This window comes from Penaeus japonicus, unplaced genomic scaffold, assembly GCF_977035675.1.
Source record: "Penaeus japonicus unplaced genomic scaffold, GWHDUDI00000001_assembly GWHDUDI00000029, whole genome shotgun sequence".
NCBI lineage: Eukaryota > Metazoa > Arthropoda > Malacostraca > Decapoda > Penaeidae > Penaeus > Penaeus japonicus.
In genome coordinates, this window is record NW_028234431.1 from 29392138 (window position 1) to 29404637 (window position 12500).

The 12500-nt window shown below is 39.3% G+C and overlaps 1 protein-coding gene across 6 annotated transcripts in view; it reads right to left on the bottom strand.

The window, feature by feature from the left end:
- Nost (Nostrin) overlaps window positions 1–12500 on the bottom strand; it is a 168077-nt gene that overhangs the window by 101273 nt on the left and 54304 nt on the right. The window contains exon 1 of one of the 6 annotated variants that reach the window (XM_086554173.1): window positions 2033–2326. The exons of the other annotated variants lie outside the window; for them this stretch is intronic. Coding sequence (XP_086410299.1) covers window positions 2033–2083 — 51 coding nt within the window. The 5' untranslated portion in view covers window positions 2084–2326. Of the gene's footprint in view, window positions 1–2032; window positions 2327–12500 lie in introns of those variants that run through there. 6 annotated transcript variants of the gene reach the window in all.

Consider the following 12500-nt stretch of genomic DNA (forward strand, 5'->3'; position numbering starts at 1 on the left):
CCACAACGCTGCTTTTAATCCCTCCCCTCCTCCCTCCCTCTACCCCCCCCCCCCCTTTGTGAAATACCCGATGGCCGTGATGCTCTTCCAGTACACGTTAACCCTTGGCGATAACGTTGTATTTTTTTCCCCCGTGTGGTCAGCTGTGATGTTTTCTTTTTGTTTTTCTCTCTCTCTGAAAGATCCACTCATATAACAGTAACTAAAAGCAACAATGAATCTCGTTACTTCCCATTCCTGTTTCGCTAAAGGTGGGAGGCATTAGTTTAAATGGGGGTGACTTCTGTTGAATGACCACTGCTTACGAAAAAAAAAATGCATAGTTAACATTAGACGCTGAACTTTTCGATCAGGGCAGATATATGTCACAGGTTAAATACACGTACACGCATGACCACATACAGTATTAATTGAGGCACATATAAAGACATGAACATGCTAACACACACGCATTTATTCATGCACACGATTTCGTAGAGAGTCTGCACGCACACACACACACACACACACACACACACCTTAGCCTAGAATTTCACGCTTGTCATTCATTTTCCTTTCTGTTGTGCTATAATCGAGGCTGTTATTAAGTATGCAAATCCAACTGAATTCTGGCTTGCGTCTTTCGTTCCAAATGTTAAATAGGCTAATTCATTCATTGTTCCTCAGGTTGTAGCCACATTCATCTTTTGAAAAGGAAAGGGGAAAACGCAATAGGAAAGATATATAAATGAGGTGAGAGAGGGAGAGGGGAAGAGAGAGAAAAGATAGATGGAGAGAGAGAGAGAGAGAGAGAGAGAGAGAGAGAGAGAGAGAGAGAGAGAGAGAGAGAGAGAGAGAGAGAGAGAGAGAGAGAGAGAGAGAGAGAGAGAGAGAGGAGAGAGGGAGGAGGAGAGAGAGAGAGAGAGAGAGAGAGAGAGAGAGAGAGAGAGAGAGAGAGAGAGAGAGATTGGTGTTGAGGGAATGAGGGAGAGAGAGGAGACGGGGGTAGTTAGGGAGAATCAAAAGAAAAAAAGAAAGAAAAAAATCAATGAACAAAACACTGCAACAGTTATCAGTGCAAAATGCGGTTCTACGTATTGTAGTACATTCGGACTCACCCTACCATAAGCAGTGGCCACTTTGCTATCTCCCGCCACGTCAATATATATAAACAGTTGATGTTATTTTATGACAACTAAAAAAAATAAAATATATAGACCATGGGACAGCTAAAACCAATATCAGCAGCGACGGCGATATTTCTCCTGATAACCTGACAAGGGATGTTAGCAACATATCACTAAATCATTGCAAAAGACGGAGGAAAAAAATAGCAAAAAAACAATGCAATAATGCTTGATCGGTGAAACAAAAAAGTTCCGCGAAAACAGCTATTCCACCCCCCCCCCAAAAAAAAAAAAAAAAAAAAACACCGGCCTTACCACAATATATCCACCCCTGCCAACATTTAATTAAAGAGCTGCCAACACATATTTCCAACATCAAAAGGCTAGCTAGCTACCAACCAACCCGACCCGACCCGACCCATGCCTGGTGGTAACTTCAACGCTTCTCCGCAAACCATAATCCAAAACCCAGCTTCCTTTTCCATAGATATATATATATATTTTTTTTTTTTTTTCTTATCCTTCACGAAATAAATCCTTCGTTTCCCACACCCAGGTAGCGGTACGGTGGATGCATGAGTAACGCAGAGGTGAGTCAGGTCCTCATCCGTGACTCACTCCTTCCGAGGAAATAGTAGAAAAGGAAAGAAAAAAAAATATAGAGAGATACATAAAAAGGAATATAATAATTCGGATGTTTTTTTTTTCTTCTAAATTTTGTTAGGTTCGTCTATCGATTTCTCGTTTAGACAGACGGTCAGGTAAATGAGAACCAGGCCTTTCTTATTACTTTAGGCCTATGCTGGAGGCCATCACAAACACCCCTTAATAACAGGTGGTTTTGGGGGGATGAACTATATAAATTCTATAGGTCTTCTATATATATTTTTTTCTCGAGAAGTAAATAACTAGATTGTTCTCCTTACCTGTCTCTTTCGCATCGTTCTGTACGAATGTTTCACGGTGATCTGTTTCATGATGATGAACACATTAAACACAAAAAATGAATGTTATATAGATCTATTTTTTTTTAATTCGTATGTGTCACACTTCGATGGAGAGGCGTTTTCAAAAGCCTTTTTTTCTCTGTAACTCGTGTGTCAAAGTTACACGATCTTCATCATGTGTAAATCCATTCCGGAAACAATCTTTCTCGTGGGAGATGCGTTTCCCCGACGGACAAGTACGGCCTCACTTCACCAAGTCCCCGAGTAACTGATTACTTTCTGAAGTTCGCTTCGAGTACCCACGCTACCGCGCCATGTTTTCTCCGGTACGACAGTTTCGCTGCTCCAATTTCTTTGGCTTCGTTCTTAATGGCAGATACTCTATATGATTGCAGTATTGTATCTGTAATTGCGGTTATACAGAATTATGAATAAATACTGCTAAAAGATGTATTCTAAAGAATTGATAATTAAGCGGCACGACAGAAGAAAACATTGAGTCGTACGCCCGCCAACCCCGCGCGATTCAAACTGAAAGCTGACCCCCGAGAACACAAGGCTCTTTTCCCCTCCACCTTACGCGTAAATCTGACCCTTACGGATCCTCTCTTTGGGAAACAAGTGTACGGATCTCGTGCGTCCAATGACATTTAAATTTCTCGAAGATTAAAACTAATTTCCACATAAATATGCGCATAACAGGAAAGTTTAAACTACGCCTTGCAACGCTCACTGACTGGCTGGTTTGCAAGGTCATGGCAGATGAAGAGAACGTTAGTACTCGTGACCAGGACAATTATCCATCAAACGCGGCGTGAATATCAATTAGGAAAATAATAAGCAAAATACTTCATAATTAGATACATCATATGTCCCAAATTCCAGACCTAAACAAAAATCGATCAGTATATGATTCGATCTCTGACTGGCATATGATAAAAAAAATAAAAATAGTAATAGAAAGTTATATATGTTTCATGTGATTATACATAAGCCATGTGGTAGATGATGACCTTGAACAGCAATCCAGTTTGAATCTGTTGGGCAGAAGACTGTGTGTTATTGTTTGTGTTTCGTTGCCACGTTAATGATGAATAAACATTCGTTTGATCGAGTATTCATGGCATGATCACCTGTCCTTCGCTTTCTGTCTGTCAAATTATCTATCTGTCTTTCTCTTTCTCTATCTGTCTCTCTCTTTCTCTTTCTCTTTCTCTCTCTCTCTTTCTCTTTCTCTTTCTCTTTCTCTCTCTCTTTCTCTTTCTCTTTCTCTCTCTCTCTCTCTCTCTCTCTCTCTCTCTCTCTCTATATATATATATATATATATATATATATATATATATATATATATATATATTTATACTTATATATATCTATATACTATCTATAGGGTGAGATTGATATATTTAACACATGCCTTATCAAAGAAAAAAATATATTATCATACTTAGGGATAGCTCATGATTTACAACAATTAAAAGCAAAACGCACGTAGCATATCTTTTTAAAACCCCTACACCAAAAATCTTTTTTAAAATACCCGACCGTTGGTCTTTCCTAAATGGCGAAATTTAAAGCACCGACCGGGGATCCCCCCCCCCTCCCCTCCCCCCCTTCTAAAACGCTACAATCTTCTTTAATAAAAACAATTGCCCAAGCAGGTCTAACGGCCACTAGTTCATTGTGCCCGACTGTCTACTGGCGTCTGTTACTAACGTTCGCTTGGGCACTGTGCCACACCTCCCTGACACCCTCCCCCCTCCTCCCTGATACCTTCCCCCCCCTCCTCCCTCCTCTCTGACACCCTCCCCCCTCCCCCCTCCTCCCTGACACCTTCCCCCCCTCCTCCCTCCTCTCTGACACCCTCCCCCCTCCCCCCTCCTCCCTGACACCTTCCCCCCCTCTTCCTTCCTCTCTGACACCCTCCCCCCTCCTCCCTCCTCCCTGACACCTTCCCCCCCTCTTCCCTCCTCTCTGACACCCTCCCCCCTCCTCCCTCCTCTCTGACACCCTCCTCCCCCCTCCCTCCTCCCTGACACCCTCCCCCCCTCCCTCCTAGCCCCCTGTTTTACCCTGAACTGGATATGTCATGTTGTGTTTCTGTTACTCTTGTTGCATGTATTGATATAATCATTATTTCATCATTGGTATATCATTATTGTTATGTCGGTTATTGTTACTATTATCATTCTCATTGTCATTGTCATTATCATCCTCATTATCATTATGATCATCCTCTGCATTATTGTTGACGTTATTGTTTTACGTTCATCATAATAACCAACATTGTTATAATCATTATCATCATCCCCACCATTATCATGATGATTATCATTTTCATTTTCATCACAGACTGTATTGCAATATTACATACGCTCAAAGAATTCCGTATTGTACAGCAGTGTCTCAGCCACTGTGTAATGTCTGTGCAAGGAGATGACTATATACATTCTGCTTTGCAACAGTACGCAGTCATGCAATTCAATATTCATTGCAATGTCGTCCGCGTAATAAAATCCGCGTTTTGTTCTAACGCTAGCAACATATCAGTGGCGTCGCTCTATGGAGACATTGCAATGATATTAATCAAGCTGTAGATTTATACGGCATTGTAATAAACCATCCCTTATATTCATAGCATGCTGCATCTTAAGTAGCTATTTATCTACATTTTCTTCTAAACAATCCTATTAATTGGCATTTTCCCTCGACATAATATCAAATTCTTGTAATATAAACATATCTTAAACAAAAAATATGAAAATGCGCTGTATTTTCGTATTTTGCTATCACAATGGCATTCTAGTTTAATCCAGCAAGTGCATCGGATAAATAAACGATTTCCAGATATCTGACACATAAACAAATCTATTTTCAGACAATCACGAACAAAAAAAAATATATATATATATATAAGGCACCGAATAAGGAACAAGTACAATGCAATGCAAACGAATGACAAAGCAGTGTGTTAAATCGTGGTCGCTTTTTAAACAACCGAGACTCGGCGAGGGTGTTCGTGCAACTTCACGGGGTCAAGATGCAGGTCATGCAAGATTAAACAGAGGATGAGGTCGGATGTATTCTTTCGAAATCCTGATATCAGCTGACCTCGTTGTCAGCCCTTCGGCTTGGCTTCACTCCTGCTGACACTTTGATCAAGCCTGTGAAATAAATCGGATACGTTTAGGTATCAGAAGGCCTACGATTTCTTTTTTTTTTCTTCTCAATTCTTATGCGTATCTTCATTTGCAAGGCCGGTGTTGTATCTGAAGATAACGCCACACCCTTTAAACACAGACACGGCCGTTACATCCCATCCCAGAGTTTAATATGTCACAGTCGCGCAGGTCCCTCCAGACAGTACATCCTCACATCTTTACATTTAAAAACCGTTAGTACTGTTCAAGTGGTTTATATGCATTCTCTCTTTGCTAAGATATTGCATTACTCAACATAAGAAAGTCGCGCTTTTCTAAACCTTCTTGTCTTTGCAATTTGGGGCTTGATTGCAACTGCTTAACGGCCTGTCATTTACTAATCTGAAATACATTCACCTTGTTCGTTAAGTTCAGGTCTGCTCGCGGGTTTCGCTATGTCCATAACTACACGGGGATTTATAGCGTGAAGGGGACCGTTAAACATGTCTATCAGGATATCTATCGAATTTCAGATCTCCCCCCATGGCCTGTACTAGCTTTCTGGCCTGCAACATTCTTTCTATAGCTTGCAACAGACAGTTTTCTTCGTCAATTCACCTCCAGCAATGCAACACTGTCTGTCGACATTTCAACGATCCCAAACGATCTCCAATAAACGTTTTCTTCCTTTTTGCAACTTCCTTTCAACTGCAATCTAACTGATCGACATCTATCAAGGTTAAAATGTTTAATATCTTCAGCGCTCAATTGAAAATCAGAATTGCCTGTGAAACCACTGACTAAATTCATTCTTCAATATCAATAATGTAATTTCATTTTTTAACTTCAATTCTTGGACTGAAGTTCTGACCAATTATTTATGTCTTAACATGGAGTTTTGTTTTCCAATAGTGAGGGTAATTTGCCAACACTGATTGAACTATGATGTTCAAGTGATAAGCTATCTATAACATGCAATACGGCATTATATAAATTCTCATTTTATTCATATTATGCAAACTTCATGTCACACCGTATATAAAAATCTACTAAGAGTTAATTATTTTTTGTTATATCCAATGCACTATCTTTTTAATCTAATCGGTGTACCGTATATCATGTGTATGATCATTATCATGACAGTTTTCTTACTTGCTATGTATGTTAAGCCAAGAAAACGTGATTATTACGTTTTCTTTAGTCTATCCTATATAACTGTGATCAGGGTCTTTCACACGTACCACAGAAAACGCAACATTCGAAAGCCTGAGTAATTTTAGGGGTCACCCATGTATTTGATTTTTTTTCTTAGAACCTACACAATTGTGAATGTACACATAACTTGATATACATATATTTCTGTACATGCAAGAAAATATATATGTACACACAAATACACACATATTCTGACCACATTTGTGTATATTATTTTTTTCTTACACGAACTTTATAAAATACATATTTCGTTATTCTATAAAACAAATCCTTTCACACAATGTACGCAAAAAAATCTCACCGAATCACAGAGCCCCAACGTCACAAACTCCTTACCTGCAATGAAAAAAAATAATCACATAACTGCAATCAAACAACGGATAAAATAACCAAATCTAATATAAGACTATTTAAGTCAATAATAAACAAACACCGTCTAACACCCCTTAAAATCACCAACAATATAATCCTATTTAAATAATAAAACACACACCATAATAAAAATAGTAAATACAACATGACGTCATTCACAATCTTCAATGGTCACACTTATTACCTCTTCGTAGAATCTGGAGTATCACTCGACATCGTTTAAGTCCCACTCGAGGATTCACAGTCGCCACCAGTCATGAGGAGAGGCACTTCTCTAACCACTCGACCTCCCTCCCCCCCCCACCCTCTCCCCTCTCTGGTGTGACCTCATGACCCTCCCTCCCTCCCTCCCCCCACCCTCTCCCCTCCCTGGTAGGACCTCATGACCCTCCCTCCCTCCCCCCTCCATATCTATGCCCCATCCCTCCCTACTTTATTTATTTCTTCCTCTATGGACCCACGTTTGTTATTCATGGGGTATGTGGGTTGTGGTTGTTATTGTCATTGATATCGTTTCTATGACTAGGTCATTGTTGGCATCATCACGAATTATATATATATATATATATATATATATATATATATATATATATATATATATATATATATATGTGTGTGTGTGTGTGTGTGTGTGTGTGTGTCTGTGTGTGTGTGTGTGTGTGTGTGTGTGTGTGTGTGTGTGTGTGTGCATATATATATATATATATATATATATATATATATATATATATATATGTGTGTGTGTGTGTGTGTGTGTGTGTGTGTGTGTGTGTGTGTGTGTTTGTGTGTGTTTGTATGTGTATGTGTGTGTGTGTGTGATACTATTCTATGTAATTCAAATTGTGGGGACAGCAACACTAATAGTAGTGATAACGAGATCAATGATAAAAAGATATGCCTGTGTCATTTTTTCTAATGGAAGGAAAAAATAATAAATAAACTTTCTCTCTCTTCCTTTCCATTTCCTACTCTATTCAACTCCATTCCACTCGCACTCCCTCTCCTATTCCCTCTATTTTCTCTCCCTCGCCTTCTCCACTCCAACTCCCTCATCCTCTCCACTCCCACTCTCTCTCATTCTCTTTACCTCTCCCCGTATTTCTCCTCTTTTCCTTCTCCCTCACCCTCTCCTTCACCAAAGCCCATTCCACTCCCTCTCCCTCTCCTACCCTCCTTCCCTCTCCTTCCTTCTATATCTCCCTCTCTCTTTACCACTCCCTCTCCTACCCCTACACTTATTCCCTCTCCCCCTCTCTCCCCATCCTTCTATATCACCCTCTCCCTTTCCCACTCCCTCTCCTACCCCTACCCTAATTCCCTCTCCCACTCTCTCCCCATCCTTCTATATCACCCTCTCCCTTTCCCACTCCCTCTCCTACCCCTACCCTAATTCCCTCTCCCACTCTCTCCCCATCCTTCAATATCTCCCTCCCCTTTTTCCCACTCCCTCTCCTATCCCTACCCTCATTCCCTCTCCCCCTCTCTCCCCATCCTTCAATATCTCCCTCTCCCTTTCCCACTCCCTCTCCTACCCCTACACTCATTCCCTCTCCCCCTCTCTCCCCATCCTTCTATATCACCCTCTCCCTTTCCCACTCCCTCTCCTACCCCTACCCTCATTCCCTCTCCCCCTCTCTCCCCATCCTTCAATATCTCCCTCTCCCTTTCCCACTCCCTCTCCTACCCCTACCCTCATTCCCTCTCCCCCTCTCTCCCCATCCTCCCCTATCTCCACCCCCCCTCCACCCTCCCTCCCCTACCCCTACCCTCATTCCCTCTCCCCCTCTCTCCCCATCCTTCAATATCTCCCTCTCCCTTTCCCACTCCCTCTCCTACCCCTACACTCATTCCCTCTCCCCATCCTTCTATATCACCCTCTCCCTTTCCCACTCCCTCTCCTACCCCTACCCTCATTCCCTCTCCCCCTCTCTCCCCATCCTTCAATATCTCCCTCTCCCTTTCCCACTCCCTCTCCTACCCCTACCCTCATTCCCTCTCCCCCTCTCTCCCCATCCTTCAATATCTCCCTCTCCCTTTCCCACTCCCTCTCCTACCCCTACCCTCATTCCCTCTCCCCCTCTCTCCCCATCCTTCAATATCTCCCTCCCCTTTTTCCTACTCCACTTCATTCTACATCTCCCTCTCCCACTCCTTCTCCCCCTCTCCTCCCCTCTTCTCCCCTCTTCCTCACTCACAGCAAACTGAATGAAACAATAGCGGACTGCCAAGTGACAAGAGCCACAGCGAAGGCAAGTGGCACTCGATCAAAGGGAATTAGCACTAATGGAAAACCACCTGAGCTGATACTGGCACTTGATGACGGCCCTCAAGCCACAGGGATGTTAAATGTACTCCCGATGGGTTGGGTCGAGTGTTCGAGATAGGCTAGAGAAGTTGTCATGATTTTATGTTGAAGATCGTGAATGGAATATCGGGAGGGCGATATTGGTATTAGTAGTAATGAAGATTAGTAATGACATTAATGAAACAAATAATAAAGATGATAATAGTATAATGATATAAACGATGATTATAATGACAGTGAGTTGAATTGAGGACATGGTGATGGTGATAATGATGATGATTGTAATGAAAAAGATGATAATGATAATAACAATAATAGTAACGATGTTAACAGTGATAGTGATGATAATGATAATACTAAAAATATCAATGAAATTGATAATGATGTTGATGAGGATATTAATAATGATAATAGTAATTATGATGAGAACGATAATCAATAATTAGTAATTACAATATAAAAATAGTAACAAACAACAACAATAATAATAACAATAGTGTTGATAATTATGACAATGATAATAACAGCAATAATAATGATCATAATTATAACAACAATGTTGATAATGATAATGATAATAACAATGGCAATAATAATGATAATAACATCAATCATCATAATAAAACTAATGATGATAATGATAATAGTAAGAACAACAACAATAATAAAGGCAATATCTAAAAAAAGAAAGAAAAAAAAAAAGATTCATAATAACATTCATAGTAATGGTAATGATAATGATGATAACAATAATGATAACGCTAATGCTAATAATAATGATAAAAAAGAAGTAATAAAAACAACAATGATACTATGTCCATAATGATTACACATAAATTAGATATGTATAAGAGCCAAGTCTCTGTATCTACTGCCTGCAAAAAATAATACGAATTAGCAACTCCTTGCAGGGTATGACAGGGAGATGTTGTTTTCTACGACTCAAGAGAAAAAAAAAAAAAAGAATAAACAAAAAAAAACGATGTATATCTTCATCTTGTTTTTGATGACACTTGGAGTGTTCTAGAGACCTGTTGACAGCACCCTCTCTCTTTCTCTCTCTCCCTCTCGCTCTGTCTGTGTTTCTCTCTCTCTCTCTCTCTCTCTCTCCCATCTCTCTCTCTCTCTCTGTTTTCTCTCTCTCTCGCGTGTGTGAAAGATTGAAAGAGAGAGAGAGAGAGAGAGAGAGAGAGAGAGAGAGAGAGAGAGAGAGAGAGAGAGAGAGAGAGAGAGAGAGAGAGAGAGAGAGAGAGAGAGAGAGAGAGAGAGAGAGAGAGAGAGAGAGAGAGAGAGAGATTACAGAAATCAGCAAAAAATAGATCGTAACATCACAGAACCGACACAACCCAATCAACATCACTATTCCCGTGGAAAAAAAAAAAAAAACACAGCCTTACAAGATGTCGAAACGAAAATTTGTACATACGAACGAAGGAGTCTTGCCCCACCCCCACCCCCACCCACCCACCCCACCCCGGAGGCGTTAGCGCAACCCATCTGCAATAGCGAGGGAAGATGCACACCGTATAACGTCTTTTGCCGTTGCATAATGCTTTACGCAACAATTAACCTGTCGCAATGACACTTTTTCCCCGCCCGTGAGAATGGCGGAGGCGTGATGTTGTCCGCCCTCGCCATGTCATATATTTCTCTCTCTTTTTTAACGAATTTCCTTGAGAATGGGGAGGTATGAGGAGAAAGTAAGTTAATGAACATAGCAGATGCTAATGATTATGATAACTAGGATGGTAATGATGATAAATGATAGTAATGATAAATAAATGATAATAAGATGTAATATAATAAGATTGTTATCGTTATTGTTATTTGCTTGTATCATTACTACAGTTATATCACTATTATTCCCTTGGTATGATGATGGACGATTAACTAATATCATAATCATTATTATTTTCGTGATTATTTTATGATAATATATATATATATATTTTTTTTTAAGAATAACATTACTATTGATAATTTCGTCATTATTACTGTTCCTTTATTTAACTTTTATCACTATCATGATTTTTATTATCATTTTATTATTGTTACTGTCATTGTTATCATCATTACAAATATCATCATTATTATCACCATCAAATCATCATCGTCTTTAATAATGAAATCACGATAATAATGCAATTATCATTAGCATATTGCTGGTTTCATCATTTTTCAATACCCTTATCATTATTGTAATTCTCATTATCATAACTATCATTATATTCGACCTCTATCAACCTTATCATATAGTCACTAGCATCACTAGTCTTTTTAATCACCACTCACCCACACTCTCAAATAAACAAAATATACACTCAAGTAAAAAGAAAAAAAAAAGTCATAAAATAAAATAGAGTGAAAGAAAGTAAATTAATCAAGAATGAATATTTCCAAGGAAGAGAAAATAATAATAAGAAGGGAAAGTGAGCCATAACACGTGAGTTAGTCAACCTGAATTAAGTCATCCTTGTCACACAACAAATGGCGGTTCGAGAGAGAGAGTTCACTTAACGCCATTAAATCCTTATAGAAACCACCAAAAAAATACAGGGAAATATCATTCGCAAGTTACATAAATAGCGCCAACAAATAAATTACGCTGATATAGAGGGAGGGGGGGAGGTGGGTGTATATCTGGACACTCAGGTATCCATGGCAACGAACAGGCTGACAAATATGGCGGGTCAGGGGCCGGATACTCAAAACTCTGGCAGTTTAAGACGTCGCAGCGGGTTACGCTCTCGTAAGGTACGATGTCCCTACGAGGTCGCAAATCTCCCATACTCAGAGAAAAAATAAAATATCGTAACCGAAAGAAAACCTCGTAAGCGTAGTTCGATGGATACCCTCTGAAGGCGGGACCATTTCGAAATTGACCAATCAACAGTCAGCCCTTTAGGCGTAACTACCAATTCACGGTATTAGGGGGAGGAGCGAGCGAAAGAGAGAGAGGGAAGTGGGAAAGAGAGTGATATAGATATAAAAACAGATAGATGGATATTTGAATGAATAAATAGACAGAGAGATATAGATATTATATTTGAGTATATATTTATGAATATATATATATATGCATGTATATATAAATGTTATAGTATTGATTACACACATACATACATACATATATATATATATATATATTATATATATTATATATATATATATATATTTATATATATATATATATATATATATATGTATAAAAATATATACACCTTTGTATATGGATCAAAGCTCTATGGTGTATTCAATATGTATGTCGTAAACTCCATAGGTAAACGACGAGGCATTTTTATAATTGCTTGTTATATTCTTTTTTATCAAGTGGCTAGGGAATATGGAGGTATTTGTGATACACAGATACAATATAAATTGATAGAGACCTTATGTGTCTGGGACAGTCAGTAAT